The 18443-nt window shown below is 44.5% G+C and overlaps 1 protein-coding gene across 4 annotated transcripts; it reads right to left on the bottom strand.

Moving 5' to 3' along the window:
- Positions 1-179: 179 nt before the first annotated feature.
- Positions 180-18421, bottom strand: cdk6 (cyclin dependent kinase 6). 4 transcript variants are annotated; one of them, XM_068649025.1, is made up of 8 exons: positions 18083-18421; positions 16927-17459; positions 14245-14380; positions 10980-11147; positions 6133-6242; positions 3120-3170; positions 2899-3034; positions 180-2774 (listed from the first exon to the last, which is right to left on the bottom strand). In XM_068649025.1, exons 2-8 carry the CDS (start codon positions 17148-17150, stop codon positions 2622-2624), a joined length of 978 nt encoding a protein of 325 aa, XP_068505126.1. In that variant the 5' UTR covers positions 17151-17459; positions 18083-18421; the 3' UTR covers positions 180-2621. The 4 variants fall into 4 exon arrangements, with proteins under 4 accessions (XP_068505126.1, XP_049607210.1, XP_049607211.1 ...); XM_049751253.2 differs by having other exon boundaries at positions 16927-17273; XM_049751254.2 differs by lacking the exon at positions 18083-18421 and having other exon boundaries at positions 16927-17273; positions 17368-17863.
- Positions 18422-18443: the final 22 nt, after the last annotated feature.

Raw genomic sequence — 18443 nt, 5'->3', positions numbered from 1 at the left:
TCACATTCTTGTCTTGCACACATTCCGTGTTGAGCAACAACCAAATGCAACCAACCCCCTTCTTTGTAGGTGTCAAACATTTGCTTGAAACTTTTCACAGCTTTTGCTTCCTTCAACGCTGCTTTGTCATCTTCTGACTTTGCTTTTTGTAAAAAAACAAAACCAATGGACACCAGACCTCATTTATCATACCCCATTTATTTGCAGGGTTACATGAAAATGTGTCATGTATACTTAGACTCCAACACAATTTTCATAAAAAGCGTTTTTAATTCAGCTGGTGTAAACAATAATAAGACACCAATTCTTGAATTCATTCAACAACATCATGGTCGATCCCAATGTGACGCAGGAACGTGTTATTCGAGTAACAAGACGGATGAAGCTTTTTTTGTTTCAAAACAGCAAAACCACTAAAAGCATAAAAGCGGAATTCAGTTTTACTCCTGTTTGAAATGTGACGTTACTGGCTAAGAAAATAAAACACACACAGTGATTGTATCAAGTTTAAAAGACTAAAGCAGTCATTACCAAAACTTCTATGAATCTAAAACATTTTGAACTTTCATTGCATTGCATGTCACAACATCAGATACGAGTCATTTCCCAACAGAATGTTTGCACAGTGCTTCGTCAAGATGACAACGCTTTGTGGATTATGTTCACCGATTGGCGATAAGAAGTTGTTTTTGTGTCAAAAACAATCCTTATACAGGCAGTTATAATCATACAGTCATGACTACAGTAACATAACGTGATAAATAGGACTGACAGTAGAATATGATCAATGGCATGATCATTAGACAGCTTGAAGAGAACCTGAAAGAGTTGTAATGTGGTCAGTTAGTCGCCGGAGGATGTGCAAACTGTGCGAAAGGTTTGGACACCCATATCAAAAACCTGAGAAAGAGTGTTTGTGTCAAAGTGTGTGTCTGTGTGTGTCTGTGTGTGCTAGCAGCACGACCAGTTCAGAGAAGGTACACCAGTGTTAAAGTATGTTACTGTTCTGTGAGAACAACTTGCTTTTTTCCTCGCTGGCAAAAAGTCAAAATAGAACATCGTGGTACATACATAGAAAATAACCGGAGGGAGTCGGGGTTAAGATATTTGTGCATTATTAAAAAAAAAAAAAAAAATCACGTACACGCATTTGCAGCCATTTTCAAGCTGAAAGAAATTCAACAAGCACCCGCAGAACCCGCCAACCGACAAAATACTCTTGCCATTCAACATTCCACTGACCCTCACTTTGCTTCCTGATCCGCTTTTGTGACATTTTTATGGGCTGACAATGCAAATATCAAACATTTTCTAGAACTACCGCCGCACTATAAACAGTACATTGTAGTCATCTAGCCATCTATACATTCCTTACATCGTCAATTTGTCCTCACACAGGTTCAGTAATCCTCTATAGAGTTGGTGTAAGAATACTTTATGCCCTGGCATCTTAAAACTCAAGTATGCAACTTGATAAAACATGCATATAAGACTTAGCAATAAAATTACAATTAAATACAGAATATTGGTAGCGTAATTTTATGCCAAATGTACTGATGAATCGTGCTGGTGGGACTAAAGCCACCTATTGCAAGCGTGTACGATTACTGTGTCACTTTGATATTTTAAAAAAAACAAAAAAAGTTATGAGACCTTGATGACTAACAATCACCATGTCAGAAACATCAAGGGAGTGGCAAGAACTTTTCATTTTCATCATTGCCGCAGCACCGGTATCAGCCCATGATGGTGATGAATGCCTTTAAGTGTGCTTGACCCAAAAAGTTGCAAAGACCATTAGAATCCTGCTACTGGTCTGCAGTTGCTCGGGGCATCCGCTGGATGGCAGTATAATGTGTGGAAAGCCTGCAACGATGGCGGCAGTAAGTGGCAGTTAGTCATGACTCATTTGTTTGGTGTCTGCAAGAGCATCAGTGCACACTCGACGTGTTCGTAAATGCGGCCCTGCTTGTGCTTCACAAGTCCATAAAGTGGAATAAAGATCCATTTTAGGCATCGAGACGACTCTTAGAAGGGAGGGGGCCTCAACTCTGGTCACACAGTGGCCGCTGCATGGAGTCTGCAGTCCGTTCACTGATTAGTCCCAGTCGTAGAAGTGTCTTTGCATTGATAACGTAGTCAATCATCAACATTTTAGAACCTAAAAGCAGCAATTTCAATCCATCAGTTCACAGAAGGAGGATCGCTTTTGTGCATATCCAGGGCGGGGTGTCCTCATTCCGAGCATTGCCTCCTTCTGAGTACTTAGTTGAAGTATACTGTACCCACCACATGATCGTTCACGCTTTGTTCTGATATACCAAAATCGATCGCAATGTTTTATCGGCGAACAGCAGCTATAACCGACCAAATTTGGAGTCGTTTTGTAAAGTTAGGTATTCCGTAATACACGATGGCCTTCTCATACTGCCATTGAATATATCGTCATTCAAGCAGAATGTCGGCCATTTGTAAAAAGAGATGAATATTTGCATCGTTTTTGTGTTTTATAGTACTTCAATTGACAGCATCATGTCACGGTAGTTGAAAGCAGTTTGATTGAACAATCAAGCAGATGGGTGAATACTTCTTACGGACACGGTGAGGGACAACGAGGACTCTCAGGCAGTCCTCTCTTCAATAGTGGGCTTGTTGCTGGGGAGAGGCTGTGCCGCATACACACTTCTACTGAGGCTGTCCACACTTTGGAAATAAGGGTGGCTAAGTGCAGCAAATGCAGATATCCTCCTGGAGGGATTGAAGGCGAGGAATTGCTAGACAGACAAAAAAAAAAGATGTCAAAATGAACACTAAGCATCGTGGGATTGAATTTAGGTCAAAGTTAAAAATTTCATATACGAGTCAAGGTAGCATTGCACAATACTACTTTGTACATACCAATAAGAGGGCCCGCCCTTGCTCGTCTATGTCAGGAACTAAGTCTTCTATTGGCTTAGCAGGCTGTGGGGTGAAGGCACTCTGTGGTAGGGCCACCTCCTGGGGCCAGTCCTCTGCTGAAGGTACCCCGACAACACTGTGGGGAGGACGACAAGTGTTCTCTTCATTCACTCCAAATGATGAAAGTTGTCGAATAACCTTCCTGACATGCAAATACTCACTCGAAAATCTTTCCCAGCTGATCAGCATCTGAGTTACCGAGAAATAGAGGTCTGCAAAAGAAAAACACTTGAGTGTCAATCTCTCCTGCTCAGGGGAGGAGTGTTCAGGTCTAGCAAGACCTGATATAATGATCTGACCTGGCACCTGGAGGGTCCTAGCATATCACTATCTCTAACAGTGATCTGGATTTTCACAATCAATACTGCAACTGTTTCTCTGACCTATTCTTGACCTAGTTTTTATGGTAAATAAAAACTATATTATACATATATATATAAACGGAACTTTTTTTTCCCCCGAGGCAAATTCGAAAGGGAAGAAGTCGCATTTCCATCTTGTGCATTCAGCACTGTGAAGTTGTATTGGTAAGTGAAAAAAGGGAGGAGAGCGGCAGTAAGACTGCTGGTGGTTACTGTGGCTTTGGCGCGTCTTTGAAGGCCCGTGGGCGTCCATGCCTGCTTTGGCACACGCGCAAATTCCAGCAGTCAGCATCAAGCCAACTTTGCCGTCAGTAACGCCCGACGGAAAAAGCCGAAGAATCCTGTGCGCGCATTCGCTCGCTCTCGCTTTCTCGGTGAATGCGAGTCGTAAAATAGGAGGGAGAGGCGTGTGAAAGAAACATGTGATTATCCGAACAGAGAAAGAAGCATGGGAACCAGACCTTCCTGCTGTAGCAAAGAAGGAGGTGTTGATGTCAAAGGCTTCATTTGAACAATACCCTTTGTGCCCAACAAATGTGGTACTTGTTAAAATATGTAAACATGTTCTATTTTTAGTATGGAACACGAGATAGAACGCACATCTTAACTGATTTCTTTTATCTAAGCTGTTCCACGATATACCTTGTCCCTGTTCCTGTTCAGCTTTTGCAAAAGTGAGAACAACGCTTCGAGAAAGGTAAGCCGTTAGACAGGGTAGACTGCGGCTTGGCACCCGCACGAGAATCAAAGTGTCAATTAAATCAATACAGAATTTATTACAGCTATTCAAATCGAATTAATAAGACTTTGTGTGGCTTCTTTGAAACACCTTTGAACAGCCTCTGAACTGTTCTTAATCCATTTACGATCCTACCAAAACAGTTTTTGAAGATTCACCTACAGCAACGCCATCGTGCCGAAACAAGTCAGACTGATCATTCCGCGAGTCCATTTTTAAACCTGCTGTGGTTTGCTGGTTTGTTCGTGACGGCCACAGGCATGTACACACACACAGGCGAGTGGTTTGTATTTGCGAACGCCGTGCTGCCATTCCCATTAGGATTGTTTCCTTTTGCAAGATTTGCATGGGTGTATAGGGTACAGTATTTCTGCCCCCCCCCCCCCCCCCCCACCCCCACCCCCCCCACCCCATTATACACACAGCGAGCGATATGCTGGTTTGGGAGAGTCAGCTGAGTCATACTTCCCTCGGTGCCAATACTTCTCCGTCCCACATTCCACTGCAGCAACCTCTGGAATGCATGTGTGTGTGCGTGTGTGTGTGCGGTTGCACGAGAGTGTCAAATTAAGTGGGAAATAGGGAGAAAAAGAACGTTTGTCTGATGTGGTGATGCAATTTTTTTTTTGGTCAATTTAAAAATAGTAAAACAAACACGTACGCTTGAGGTGTTGGTGGAGATTTATCAATCGAAAAGCCTCGGGCGTGACAGACTGTGAGAAAGTCAACATGGATGTGAGGCTTCTGCCGGACCATTAACACAACACGGTCGACCTTTTAAGATTAGAGGAATGTCAACACGTAGGCGCCTTTCTTTTTTTCTCGTTCACTTCCATCCATGACTCACGCCCCTTGACGCTATCCGAGCCATGCAAATGTAGACTTGCATGATATTTGCTCAAATTCCTTTCACAACAATGTAGGCATTAAACATCGGTATGTTGTGACGATGAAAGGGAAACTTTTGCCCAAGGGTGATGGCTGTTTTTTTGGCTCTTCAAAGTTCTATTTGCATTGCACACACACAAAAAAAAAAAAAAAAAAAAAAGACTTGATTTTGAAATTTGGGATCTGATTACGATTATCTAACACCAATTCTGAAATAATCAGTGGGGCTCTTTCTTCATTCTATCTGGATTTTTACTCGCTCAAATCTTTCATTTGGGGTGGGAAGATTGCAAACAATAGATTTCTTGTCCATTGTTGTGCTCCAGCCACTCTTACAGCGTCTCCCAGGTGCCCATTAATCTCCAACAGGTGGCCTTTTAAAAAGCCATTCATCATCTTGCGTGTCCATTACGGTATTCTCTGCCGAGCGCTTAGTCCTCAGGCGCAGTTGGCCAGTCGAGAGGGTTATGAAAAGTGGCGTTTTCGAACTGTGTTGATTTTGACTTCAGGTGGAAGACAAAAAAGACAAAGAGGAGAGCGACTTGGCGTCTTTCTTCCCATGCAGCACTGCTTGATGACTTCGATGCTGCTTCATTCAGATTTCTCTTTCCTGTGCATACTTGTTCACAGTCCTTTCCACCGCATCTCGTGCACACATTGCGGCTAAGTGCATGTGTGGCGGTTGGGGAAGGAAGTATGAATTGCCAGCAAGACGACTTCTTTCGGCGCACTACTTCTCTTATCTATACTAAAGCAGACTGCTACCGTTAGCAAACATTTTATAAATCCTTTATATTTAAAACGGTGCTAAAATGAATGTGGTGATCCTGACTGGGAAGAAGAAGGAAAACTTTTGAAATCTAGAGAAAATGAAGTTATTAGCTTGGGTGGCTTTAGCTGCAAAGTCAGTTAGACCGCAAACCGTCAAGCACCTACTGTATATCACCGAGCAGCGTCTTGACACATGTGCTGCAACCACAGCGAGTTGCCAGTCATTCCTGGAATAGTTTGATAAGCCAACTGTAATGACACTACTCTCACTGCGCAGAAAATGCATCTGAAAAAATTTTCATTTGCAACTATATTGGCCTATAAAACTATTTCGAACTTCACTATTCAACATGACCACACTGAGGAGTGTGCAGAATGAACTTTAAGCCCACATCCGAGTGTGAAGAGGCTCACCTTCTTCTGAACATCTCAGCAAAGATGCAACCCACGCTCCACAGGTCCACTGGGGTAGCGTAGCTCGACTGCAGCAGCACCTCTGGGGCTCGGTACCAAAGTGTCACCACCTACGCCATTCAGAGTGTCAGAATAAATTAGATTTTTTTGGATTGTCACATTCTGCATTGCATTCAAATGACAATATTCCACAACAGCCACTTCAAACATGATTTTCAGGTTCCTTTGTGCTTCTCTAATGGAAGTGATGAGCAAACGTAGCATGCCACAAAAGCAACGACACAAGGGGAAGCCCTCCGGCAACAACTCAGTGACCCCTCGTTTGGTTCCAGGTACTTTATCATCAACCTGTTGCTCTTGTTCCACCTCCCCAGGCACCACAGCACACTGATCAAACTCAAAATGAGAGTAGAGGGAAGCAAAGTACAATGCCTGTATTCAGCTTGAGCGAGTACAAGGTAACAAGACCGTGTGTTTTACTTGTATGACCATTTATGAAGTTATTTAATACTGAGCTTTAAAAAAAGTGTTGGACGAGGTTTTTCAGCTGTGCTGGTAAGCTCTCAATTTAGGGAACGAGTGAGCATAATGATCCTTCTGATTAGGCCAATCAAACATATCAGTCGCATTTCTACTTTTAAACACGGACTATTATTAGAGTCAAGGATTGCATTTTGTAGATGTGAGATACTCTCATCTCCTGTTTCCTGCTTATGTGGAAATGAGGGCGGAAGCTGGGCAAGTAACCTCTGAAAGCCTGACTTTGGGAAGTTTTTTTCCACGATTTTACATGCTACAGGATAAAAGCTTCCTTCAAAAAATAGATTATTAACTATGCTGTTGTCCAAATAATCCATCTTATTATTGGATAAAATGTTTGACGGAGTATGCAGCCTTGCAGACTTAAAAGTAGTATGAGCACATACGTGCACGGCCGCACGCGGAGCCTTCTAAGAAGAACCACAGACCTGAAGCTTGCAGTATATCCGCTGCAGTGCAATTCAGTCATTCGAAAACCTAAAATCCTAGCCACAAGTGCAGATATGGCCGACATTTATATTACTCACGTACAGAAACACACCGGAAAAAAGATGGGGTGATTGACACCGAGGAGTTGCTGGATGCTATTTTTGTAGCCTGGTGGTCTCTCATTATGCTTCCGAGCTGTATTATGAACAAAATATCATAAGATCATTCTTCTATTATGAGTCCTTTTCCTATGACACACCAGCGAGACATTTCTGGGGTTTTCTGTCTATTTATTGTCCGAGTCACTTTGTAATTTGGTCTTCTGCTTCATGTCTTCCTGTGGTTCATCAGTGACTGTGAATAAATATACAGGTAGTAAGTCAATGAGAAGACAGGAAAAAGGAAGTTAGTTTTGGTTCTATGGTTTGCTCTTTTCTGTCGTGAGCCGTTACCTACCCTTCTCCCACACGGTAACACAAACACCAGAGGGGGGTCAGACCGAGCCGGGGGGGGAAAAACCTAAAGAGTTAGTCAGTATGTGTGGTGAGTCTGACTCCAGATTAAAGGACAACATTCTGAGAATTCCTTTCGGCTGAGAGCATCCTCCCCCTCACTGCGGCTAACGCTGTCCTCCACTCTCACTGCTGAGCTCTCTGCCCCGGAGGACCTCAAGACCTCCCGGGTCAGACCTCCGTGCGACTCGCAGAGCCTGGACCCGAGCCACCAGCGTTCAGAAGACAATAGCGTGCATCCATGCCAGTTCCGTGGGTGTATTGCATGCGACTTACCGAGTACCTGCCGTTTGCCTGGATGAAAAAGTTTCGGTGCCAAAAGTGTTTGTGTGTGGCTCCCAATGAATTCTAGTTATCTCAAACGTGTCTGATGTTTTAAAGGCTAATTGCAGTTTATTATCAGTCATCCCTGAGGGTAGTTTAACATTAAACATACTCAAGATAGTTGATAGCAAAGATCAGTTGAGCGTGTGTGGCACCGACAGAGGCGGTTTATGTATCGAACTCGTTGAAAATAAAGCGGGCAGGTGGTTAAGAGCTTGACAAATTTCGTGCAGAAAAAGTGCAGCCAATGTTCCGACGTTTCTCAGCTTGTACACATTATCAGTCTTAGGTCAGAATGTGATTACATTCCAGAGAGCAATTCAGCACAAATTAAAGTCTCCCAAAGTGAATCTCAGAGGAAAGGGGGATAAAAGGTTCAGGGTGTGTAGGCACACCACATATGGGAAGAGCAGAGGATATAGAAAATAATTACGAGGAAAAACCTAATCTGCAAGGGTTGTCGGCCCGAGAGTCCCGTTCGGCCTGTTCTGTCGCGACAATACTTTCCCTCGGCAATTTATAGTCACAACAATGGCACCGCACCTGGCCAAGAAAGGACATAAAAGGGAGATTAAAGAAGATATAGATATATGGCTGCAGGGAAAAGTGCAAGAGCAGCAGACAAACTGTATACAGTAAAAGTGAGTGTTGCCAAAGTATGCACAGCATACAGGAATGCAGCATGAGGCCCTCAGCAAGTGAAACAAAGACAGCACAGTCAGTGGCTCTCTCTCCCCTGTGCTACCACATCCGCACATCATTAGCTGGAAAATTCCACATATATGCCGTCATTTTTTCTCCCCCCCCCCCCCCCCTTCTTCCTGCTACGGACACAGCTTCCATATCCCGTTGCACTTTTGTGTGTGCACATGCACGACTCCCGCTGTTTCGAATCCCCACCACCTGGAGCGACGCCAAAGACTGGTGACAATTAATACAGTTTGGCCCGGGATAAAGCCGCCATGCTAGCGAGACGTTGCAGGAGGGCGAATATAAATACAAAGAGTGGAAGCAAAGCCCGCATTTGAACACATCTGTGTGTGAAAATAGCAAACTAAATGTGCTAGCTCAAGTTGTGAGACAGCTCCTTTGCTCTTGGCTGCAGTCAAAGCATACAGGCTTTTCCTTTTTTTTCCCATGTGGAGCTGTTTGAGGAACTATCGAAACAGTCCCAGAGTGTGCTACAAGTCCTCTCCTGCAGAGGGACGCTTTAATCGGGAAAATACCTCGATTGAGGGGATAAAATGATCCTGCTTTCACAAGGAGTCTATTCTCAGGGATACTAAAAGAACTTTGATATTGTGTTCATTTGCGACAAAGAAAAACAAACAAAAGCTTGGTGGTTCAATTCTGTGGTTCGATTTGGTTGGATTTAAGCTCATTTTGGTTAATCAAGGAAAAGCTGCATTGTGATGGAGATGAAACAAATCTCAATGGGACATGTTGGATTTAAAAACAAAGGCCCGCCTCTTTCCTCTGTGGCATGTCAGATTAACCCATCAGATTTGCCCATCTGCCTGTCACTCATGGTGGGTCATTGAAGCCGTAGCCAGACCGGGGTCATTAAAATGCCATTAACAAAGCAACTGCCCCCCAGGGACTACCAGAGGAGGCCTAATGGAGGCCTCTGTACCACCCTGTTGGGTGGTCTCTCTCTGAGGGAGGGCCAAAATATTCAAAACTCGGTGATGTCAGTCACATGCAACCGTGCAGGTCGACTCTCAGGTCAACATTTTTGTTACGAGCGGAGCAGAGCGGCACCGATGGCCCCCCTCGGAGGTCTTAGCGTAGCTTCTCTGTTTTAGTATCGATTTACAACTACCGCTCGCAGATCACGAGAATCCAGACTGAGAAGCCATCTTTGTCATTTCAACCGGAGGACACAAATCCCTTCAGTGCCTCGTTTCCACACCAATTCAACCAAGTTCGAACAAGGTTGATAAGCGTGAAGATGTTATCACTTTTCTCGTGATAAAGAGCACAGAGTAAGTATCACTTGGTAAGACTGAGACTAAAAGAATGAGCTGGGGGGGACCTCTTAACAGCGTTATGCAAATGATCACGCCAGATAATGTCATTTTAAAAGTGCAAAATGAATCATGGAGAGAGAAGTTCCCTTAAGCAACAGCAGTTCTTTACAGCCCCTCTGTCTGCCAATAACGGTGGCATTTGGTGACTAAATAACTAACTGCTGCTCTGTGTTGGGCAAGGGGGAAGGAAGATCCTCTTAACTGCTGCGGCACTTTTTTTGTACATGCAATGTGCTCGTCTTTTAACCAAAAGAAGCTCACGGTGGCTAGATGTATACTCAAGGAACGAAATGAGTGTGTGTGCGTGGGTGTGAAAAGTCGCTCAAAACTTGAATGCCTTTGTGCACGCAAATGACTCACGGGTCGCAATATGTGTCACGGATACCTCAAGGTGAATTTCCTTATTAGAATGCAACCTCATAAATCGTCCCCTCGCCAGTGTTTCGGCAATGACGAGAACAAAACGCCCAGTGTGTGGAACATTGTGGAAACCATTATGTAAATTTGAAAGTCATTTCTGATTCTGACATTTCAGATGCTGTATAATGCGGTACGCACCAAAGGTTGCTTAAAAAATGGCCAAAATAAAATGACTGAGGAACATTTACTGCCTGTGCAAATCTTGAACGTCTCATCTCTCCCTAATTCAATGATTTCCAAAGAGTCCTTCAGTCTCCATTTTATCTGGTCATCAGAGCCCACAGTGGCACATCAAAGTGCCGACAGCGGGAAAGGGAGGGGCCCCCTGCGTCTCCTCATCTGTTCCATCCCTGTCCACTATTGGCACAGTGGAATTCCCGAGAAGGGCCACAGGGGCCCTCGGCTCTCACTTTACACTGAGAAACTCGATCATGTGACCCGTTGCAGCCCAACTGTATTGCTCAATTTAAAAAAAAAAAAAAAAAATAGGGCGAAGACAAGCAAAGATTTGTTTGACTTGGAAGCCCAAACAGTTTCATCCGGTGCTATCTCGCAAGGTGAGTAACTTTAAGGTTTATTAGTCGTGACTCACCACAGAAGTGAGAGCCATCTGGAAGCTGTAGATGCGGGCGAGACCAAAGTCGGCTAGTTTAATCTGTCCTCCGCTGGTGACCAGGATATTCTGTGGTTTTAAGTCACGGTGAACCACGCGGTGGGAATGCAGGAAATCCAGCCCCTGGAGGAGCTGATACATCATATCCTAGAAGAAAACAAGTCAATAAATATTAGATAGTGTTAAAAGCGACATTATGTAGCAACAATAGCTGCAGCATCACATTGGGTCAAAGGTCATCCCTGACATAGCAGACACAGTTTTGGTCGTAGAAGAGTTAACGGAGGAGGCCTGCGTCTTTTCTTGTCGACTGCGGCAGATGTTTGATAACTGACACACACACAAATGATAGAGGGAGGCCCCGCTCTATACAAGCACGGAGCTCTGTTTCATAGCAGCTGCTTGGCCGGAGTTAATTGGCGTTCCCTCTCATTTTATGACCACAGGCTGACCTCAGAAACGGCCATAGGCGCTGCATCAATAACGCTTGAGCTAAAGTAAACTAGCGCGGGGGAGAAGGCAACTATGTCGAACCAGCTTGGACTTGTTCCGTTTAAACTGAAACGCTCCCAAAACAGGTCTTGCACCTGTAAACGAGTAACGAACGACTGATAAAGAAAGGGCTGCTTTTGGCTCGCCAATAAAGCGAAAGGGGCAGGGAGCTTGGCTTTTGGGTCGCTTATGGTATTCCAATAAAAGAACAGCTGACATATCCAAATTCAGAAGCGGAAGGGCTGGATGTATACTGTGTGCGTATGAAAGCCACAAAAGAAAAACACTTTTCGGGGGGGGGGGGGAGCTCAGTGTGCCTTATCCCAGCCTTTACATACATACTCTCTCTCTCCTGTAAATACGCACATGCCCCTTAGCCCACCAGCCTCCCACCCTCCCCGAAAAGTCCCCAGCCAAGACCTCACAAGTGACATGGAGCTGAGCCCACAGCTCTATTCACTAGCTGACCAGCTGGTGAGTGAGTCAAAGAGGCCTGCACACTCAAGCAGAAAACATTAGCAAGCGGCGCGGGGCTGGCTGCTGCGCGGCGCAGAGGATGAGACACCCCGCCGCGTACTGCGGGCACGAGGGGCCGGGAGCGTGCGCGTTTGTGTACTCGCAAACGCCGCGTCCCCTGGCCCCCGTGCTCGCGTCAACACACTACACGACAGTCTAATTTGTGTGCACCGCAGCTTGTCGGGGGGGTCGAAGTTTGTGCGTGTATGTGAAAATGTGTGTATGTGTGTGGTAGGGGGGATGTTGGAGGGGGGTCCTGACCAAGGGCAGGCAGGATGCATAAACAGACCTTCCTTTCTACATCTCCATCCAGCCATGACCTAGTGAGGAGGGCAGCAGACAGACAGGGTCATAGAACAGAGGGAGGCAGTTGGTTATTTTATGTGTGCATGTGTGTGTGTGCGTGTGTGAGTGCTGACACAATAGCAGCCCCCCCAGTCAGTTCCTCCCTGCTTTAAATAACCATTTTGCCGTGCTTCCTTTCAGCAGGATTTGCTAGTAAACACTAATTACCTCAGAAGTGTGACTCTTGGACAAACACAAACAATGATGGCCTCAGCACCTTCCGTTCTGATGTATCAATTTCCACTACAACTGAGTCATGTCGAACAATACAGCGATCGTGGTTGACGGCCTGGCCGGTAGAATATACTCAATTGCAAAATGAAATCGAAACTCTTATATATTTGAACTTTAAACTCAATGGGCATCAGAAAAGTCCTCGGGGTCAACTTGGCTTGGAAGAGACAATATCACACAAAAAGGCAACAGGTTTGACCCCCCCCCCTGCCCCTCCTCCCAAAAGCAGGGGTACCGGGTAAAGAAAAAAAGTGGTAAGCCCTCTGCAAGATGCAGCCACAACATGGCTTTCTGGGTATGCTTCCTTTTCTAATGCAAATGCACCAAAGACAGCCATATTGTTTATTGTAGCGAAGCACAATATGGGACATCTGCCGGTTAGCGTTAGTGTAATTCCCTCCCCATGCTTCATTAACCTCCCCCTTTATAGGCTCAGAGAATAGAGCTGTGGTAGCCTGGATGACGGCAGCCGAGAAGGGCGGGTGACACCCAAGCGCTGGCCCGGCCGAGGCGCACCGAGCCTGGGCTAGCTTGGCCGCTTGATGTCCTTCCAGCTCATTTAATTCCTGGAGGAGGGCCTCTTTCATCAATGAGCATGTGGTGGGTCTTGAGGCCGAGTGGGTGGGGCGGGGGCAGAGGTGGACAGGCTGGCAAGGAGCGGGGTAACTGGTTTCATCCACTATATAAGATCTGCTAACATCTAGGAGATTACTGTCAATGTAAATTGACAAAGGTGTACCAAATGTGAGTCAGAGCTCATTCTGGAGGACAAGGAACTGTCCAGTGTCCTAGAAATAACAAGAGATGGAGCCAGTGTCATATTGTCAATGCGTCATTGTCCTTTTGTCTTCCAATGGCTCCAGCTGCATGGATGTTAAGAGAAAGCAAAGCGGGGGTGAAGACGAGCCCCGAAGGAACTCAACAGGTGGCTCAACTTCCATGGATCTGATGATGGAATCGCTGTACAATATGCTCTATGAAAATAGATAAGAACCGTGGACTTTTCAGAAAAATATCCCATTTAAAAAAATTGCAATGAAAAAAAAAACCTGGAAAAAAAGTGTGTGCTAAAGTAATCCACGGAAGAAATTGCAGGTCGTTTGCTAACCCCCCGATAAAGGCCTGAGGTCAGATCCACCTATTTCGTCTATGCTTACACAGTTAATCATCAATATTGCAGCTCGAAAGAACATTCGCACGTAAACCTGGCCCCGGGGTGGAAAAAAAAAAACTACAGATACTCTCGCTTCCACAAGGTCTCCATTTCAAAACTGACACTTAAACTCGGAGGCCCAAAAATGGAGCAATAATTCCCCGGTATTGTATCTGTTAAATCACGGGACCTAGGGGTGAAATACGATTAAGAGTTCTAAAAAAAAAAAAAAAGATTAAAATAAAAAGAGCCAGTCACAGAGGAAGGGTTAATGGCGCGTCCAGTTCCGACCTTTGGGCGAATTGTAAGCGAAGACTCTGAGTATTTGATCAAGCATGCTAAAGTAACCAATGAAGGCTGTTAAATGTAAAACGTATCTTCTTTATCTAAAATAAAAACAGAAGTAACAATTCAGATGTGAATTTGTCTTAATGGTTGATCAGGTCACATGATACCGTTGAGGAAAAACTCAGTAGTCATTGATTAATAGTTGCAAGTCATTACCTTGATAATTTCTGGCGGCACGCCGGGGTCAGGGGCTTTCTCTAGGTAGGTAGTCAGGTCTTGATCCACATGCTCAAAGACCAGGGTGAGTTTGGTTTCGCGGTTAGTCCGAGACACTGTACACACATCAAAAAGCCTGGAAGAGGAGAAAAAGGGAGAGATCAATACAACTGATAGCGCGCAGCAAACAAAAAGGACTTAGAGCTAGCAAAGTTCAAACCGTTACATTTCACATCACATGACATCAACAAATCTTGTGAGACAACTCTGGATTTAGCTCTCTTTGTTGTTGTTTTTGGGAGGTTGCCACAATGATGGCGACGACAAAAAGTGGGAACCAGAAGTGGAACTTACTGCAACATAGGAAAGAGCCTGACAGCTCAAAACACCACAGAATTGCTTTGCTAACGCCTTCCTGTTCCGTCTCCAACTATGTGCCTGTCGGGCATAGTGTGGTAACAATACTTCATTTCATGTCACGTTAAAATATTTGGGGGAGAACGCTTTTAAACATTATAGACTGCCAAATCCTTAACATCAGTATTTACGGTTGTGCCAGACTTGGTGAAAAGCGGAGGCCAAGAATCCAGATTATGTCAGCAACCTGCCAGAGCAGGCTTTGGTGAAAAGCTAAAACAAAAACTATGCAGTGTGTCCTCATCAAAGAGCCGGGGGAACACAAGCAGCATTCCTTGGCCGGCGCTATGACAACTCCTGATGCTGTTTGGCATGTTAAAGGGATCTGCCGCTAGGGCTTCCTTCATCTTCCATGGCCGTAGCGCTGGAGGCAAAGCCAACCGTCATGGAAACCTAGTGGCCGTGAACTGTGTTGACACTCATTGGTTATTGCCGTGGCATGACCTCATAAAGCATCTCCGGTATCGTCTTTTGAAATCAATGTCAAATATTAGCTCACTGCAAGTGAATGATTAAATATTACTTTGCAGACATGACAATCTGTCTTTATCCATTTCGGTAAAAACTACAACTTGAAATCCCTTCAACTCAAATGGAGTTAAGGAAAATATAAGTATGAAGGCTTTAGTGTCATATTTAATCAATTACACTAATCTTTCTAGGTTATTTAAATGACTTGTGAAAAAAGACAAAATCTCTTCTTTTTTTTTCTTTTCCACGTGTCCATGTCGACGCTCCCGCAGGATTGGAAACGTGCTGTGAATGAGAGATGCTTCGTTCGAGCTATTTGTCCTGCGTGTGATGTCAAAGAATAAATGACGCCCTCCTCTCGAAGCGTTGAGGTTAAACGCCCCTCACAGCTCGATTGGCGGCCTACAATGGGGGCTCTCAGCAGACACTGAACATATGGAATGAATAATGGAGCTCATTACCAACATCCAGGGGTTGCCGGGAGTCTCACAAGAGGTCCACAATGCACCCTTCCTGCTTTGAGCTGCCTGCTTGTATCGTTTGGTCCGTGCACCGATTCAAAAAACGATTGCAGAAGAGAATTGAACGTGCTGCTCCCCCACTGGCAGATTTAGCCACTAAACTGAAATGACCCGGGTTTTAAAATTAGGCATGCTTACAGTCAGGTTAAAAATACTCCCTATTTTGATTGTGTTAGGACCGAGTCATCCTTTCTCATTATTCATTATTGTTAGGAGCAAGACTGTGAAAGCCATGTTTCTGTCACGTCCGTTGAGGAATTCCCCGACGCATAATACTGGCATGGTTATTGTTTGAAACAAATGTGAAACAAAATGGAGTAAGTACGCCGTTGACAATGGAATGAATCAAAACCTACCATAAGCGAGGCATGGGTTGTTAGGGTTTACAGATTATCTTCATCGTATGATTATGTTGGAATGTAGACTAGAATTATTAACTTTGTTTAAACCTTTTAGCTTTACTTGACTTTGAAAAGTTTAACCATTCAGTTGTTGAAACTTTCCAAATGGTGTGGAAACATTCTTGGTTAGTTAGTCATCTAAAATGCTCTACTAGTTTCTGTTTCCACGACCTTGTAAAACAATGAGCCGGGACCCTCCGCACTGATTAACCAGTCGCTGAGGTGACCATCAAACATGTCCAATGTCACCCCCACCCTGCTTTCTCTCAATAAATACTCTTTTGCAAGAATCCAAAGTCAGACCTCATTCGATCATCGCTGTACGCACAGCGACGAACGACTCTCCACTTGCAAGTGCTTAAAAAGGGCATACTGTCTCCCGTTGGTTCTTGCAAAAATAAGTTAGAGTGAGCACCACTCTAACATGGGTCAAATAGAAATGGAAATTTGAAAAAGCCAAAAGATATTCATATCCTGGTCAACTTTGACTTAGTGTTTTACTTTGTTTCTATATATGCTACTTCAGAGTTTGTGTTCCAATCCCAGCTGCTTAAATAAATGTTTACGGCATCACAACACAAATGTCATTTAGCATTGTTTGTATTTGCATTGTTAGTATGAGACAAAGTAGTTTGAAATATGCAATATGAAATTTGAAGTTTGTCAGTTAACTGTTGATTATGTGCCAAAGTGCTGCTTGTTAGGAAGTGACGTGACTTCACGGCCCCATGAATTGCTTGCATCTCATATTAATATTGATAAGTTGGGAATGACTGAATGATTCTGAACACAGGCATGGAGAGCTGCACAGGTTCTTTCTTCTTAACGTGAGTGGTTAGACCATGCACACCTTTTCTCTCACCCACACTTACCTGACAACATTTGGATGCTCAAAAGCTTCAAGCTGCCTCAGTACCGCCACCTCGCGGATGGTCGAGAGAGGCATCCCCTCTTCCTCCGTCTGGACACGAACTCGTTTTAGGGCAACAAATCGTCCCCCGTTCTTCAGATCTCTGGCTTTGTATACTTTTCCATAGGCGCCTTCTCCGATCTCGGCCACGGGCTCATACTGCGTACCAATCGTTTCTTTGTCCATTTTTGCTTATTTTCCCCCCTCCTCGTCTCTTGTTGAAAATCGTGCGGGGATTCCCAGCGAGGCTGACGAGCCAGAGTTTCTCACCAAGACATATTCACAGGAAATCTTTTGCACGTGCAATGCCTAGATGACAGAGAGACACGGATGGAGGTAGACCCCATCTTTGTCAGAAGTGGTCAAAATGTGCCCCAGGTAGCAATTACAGAACTGTCATCACGTTTTATTCCGACAATCGCTAAAGCAGCCTCGTTGCCTCCCAACTTGCACTCCTCCTCCTCCTCCTCCTGTTACGCTTAACATGTCCTCCTCCTCTTAAAACAAAGTTAAAACACAAGAAAAAACATTACTTAACCCGTCAGCGTTTTTATGCTCGCTCTATGATAAACACAACTTCTGGTGCGTTCAAAGACTCGCCGCAAATGCAAATGTTGCAAGATATGGACTGTCTTGTGTTTAAGGAAATTGAAAATAATTGAACGAGAACGAGCGAAAATAAAGTTCAGTCCTTACACGCGAAGTGGTTGAGAGTTCGGTATTTAGCTGCTTCTCATATGTCCTTTTTTAGCTAACTTTATTATGAGTTGAGACTTTGTCACCGAGGTCACGCAAACGTTGCGAGCACGTGGCTGTCTCCTGGCTGCATTGTCTAAACTTCAATTGCTTCAAGTCCCTTTAAAACGCAACAAAACTCGCGTCTAACACATATATCTTCGTGTTATTACCTCAAGAATAGCATTTGCGAGGTTTTAATAACATTCCCTTTCTCAATAACTGCAACGGCTATTTTTAACACATTTTAATAGATTAAAAATTCAAATAAATTCAATCGTGTGTTTAAAATGCAGATTTTTGCTTGCTAAATATAACTAAACACCAGTGCAAAATGTACACACACTTTTGGTATCACATGCAACACAACTTTTAGTGTTTACCTCGTGTTGTCAACAGTATGTCGCAACGTCGGCATGTCCGATAAAGTGAGGAGGCACCCGGGTCTCCGACCAAAAAAAAAAAAAAAAAAAGGGGTGCTCAAACGCATCCTTGTCCACTGTCCTCCATGCGGGGGGCCACACAGGTAGTTGTTGGACGGTGCATGCTCTAACCCCCCATCCCTCAAACTGCACCAGCCCAGGCAGGGACACTCGAACGGGGGAGGAGGAGGAGGGTGCAGGGGGTGGAGGCGGAGGTTGTTCGAAAGCTATACACAGACACACGTACACACACACTGCTCGCAAATGAGTGTGTGTGTGGGTGTGTGTGGGTGTGTGTGGGTGGGGGGGTGCAGGACAAAGG

This window comes from Syngnathus scovelli, chromosome 19 (assembly GCF_024217435.2).
Source record: "Syngnathus scovelli strain Florida chromosome 19, RoL_Ssco_1.2, whole genome shotgun sequence".
In the NCBI taxonomy this organism is placed as follows: Eukaryota; Metazoa; Chordata; class Actinopteri; order Syngnathiformes; family Syngnathidae; genus Syngnathus; species Syngnathus scovelli.
Note: the sequence above shows the minus strand (reverse complement) of the source record. Positions and strands in the feature narration are given on the sequence as shown.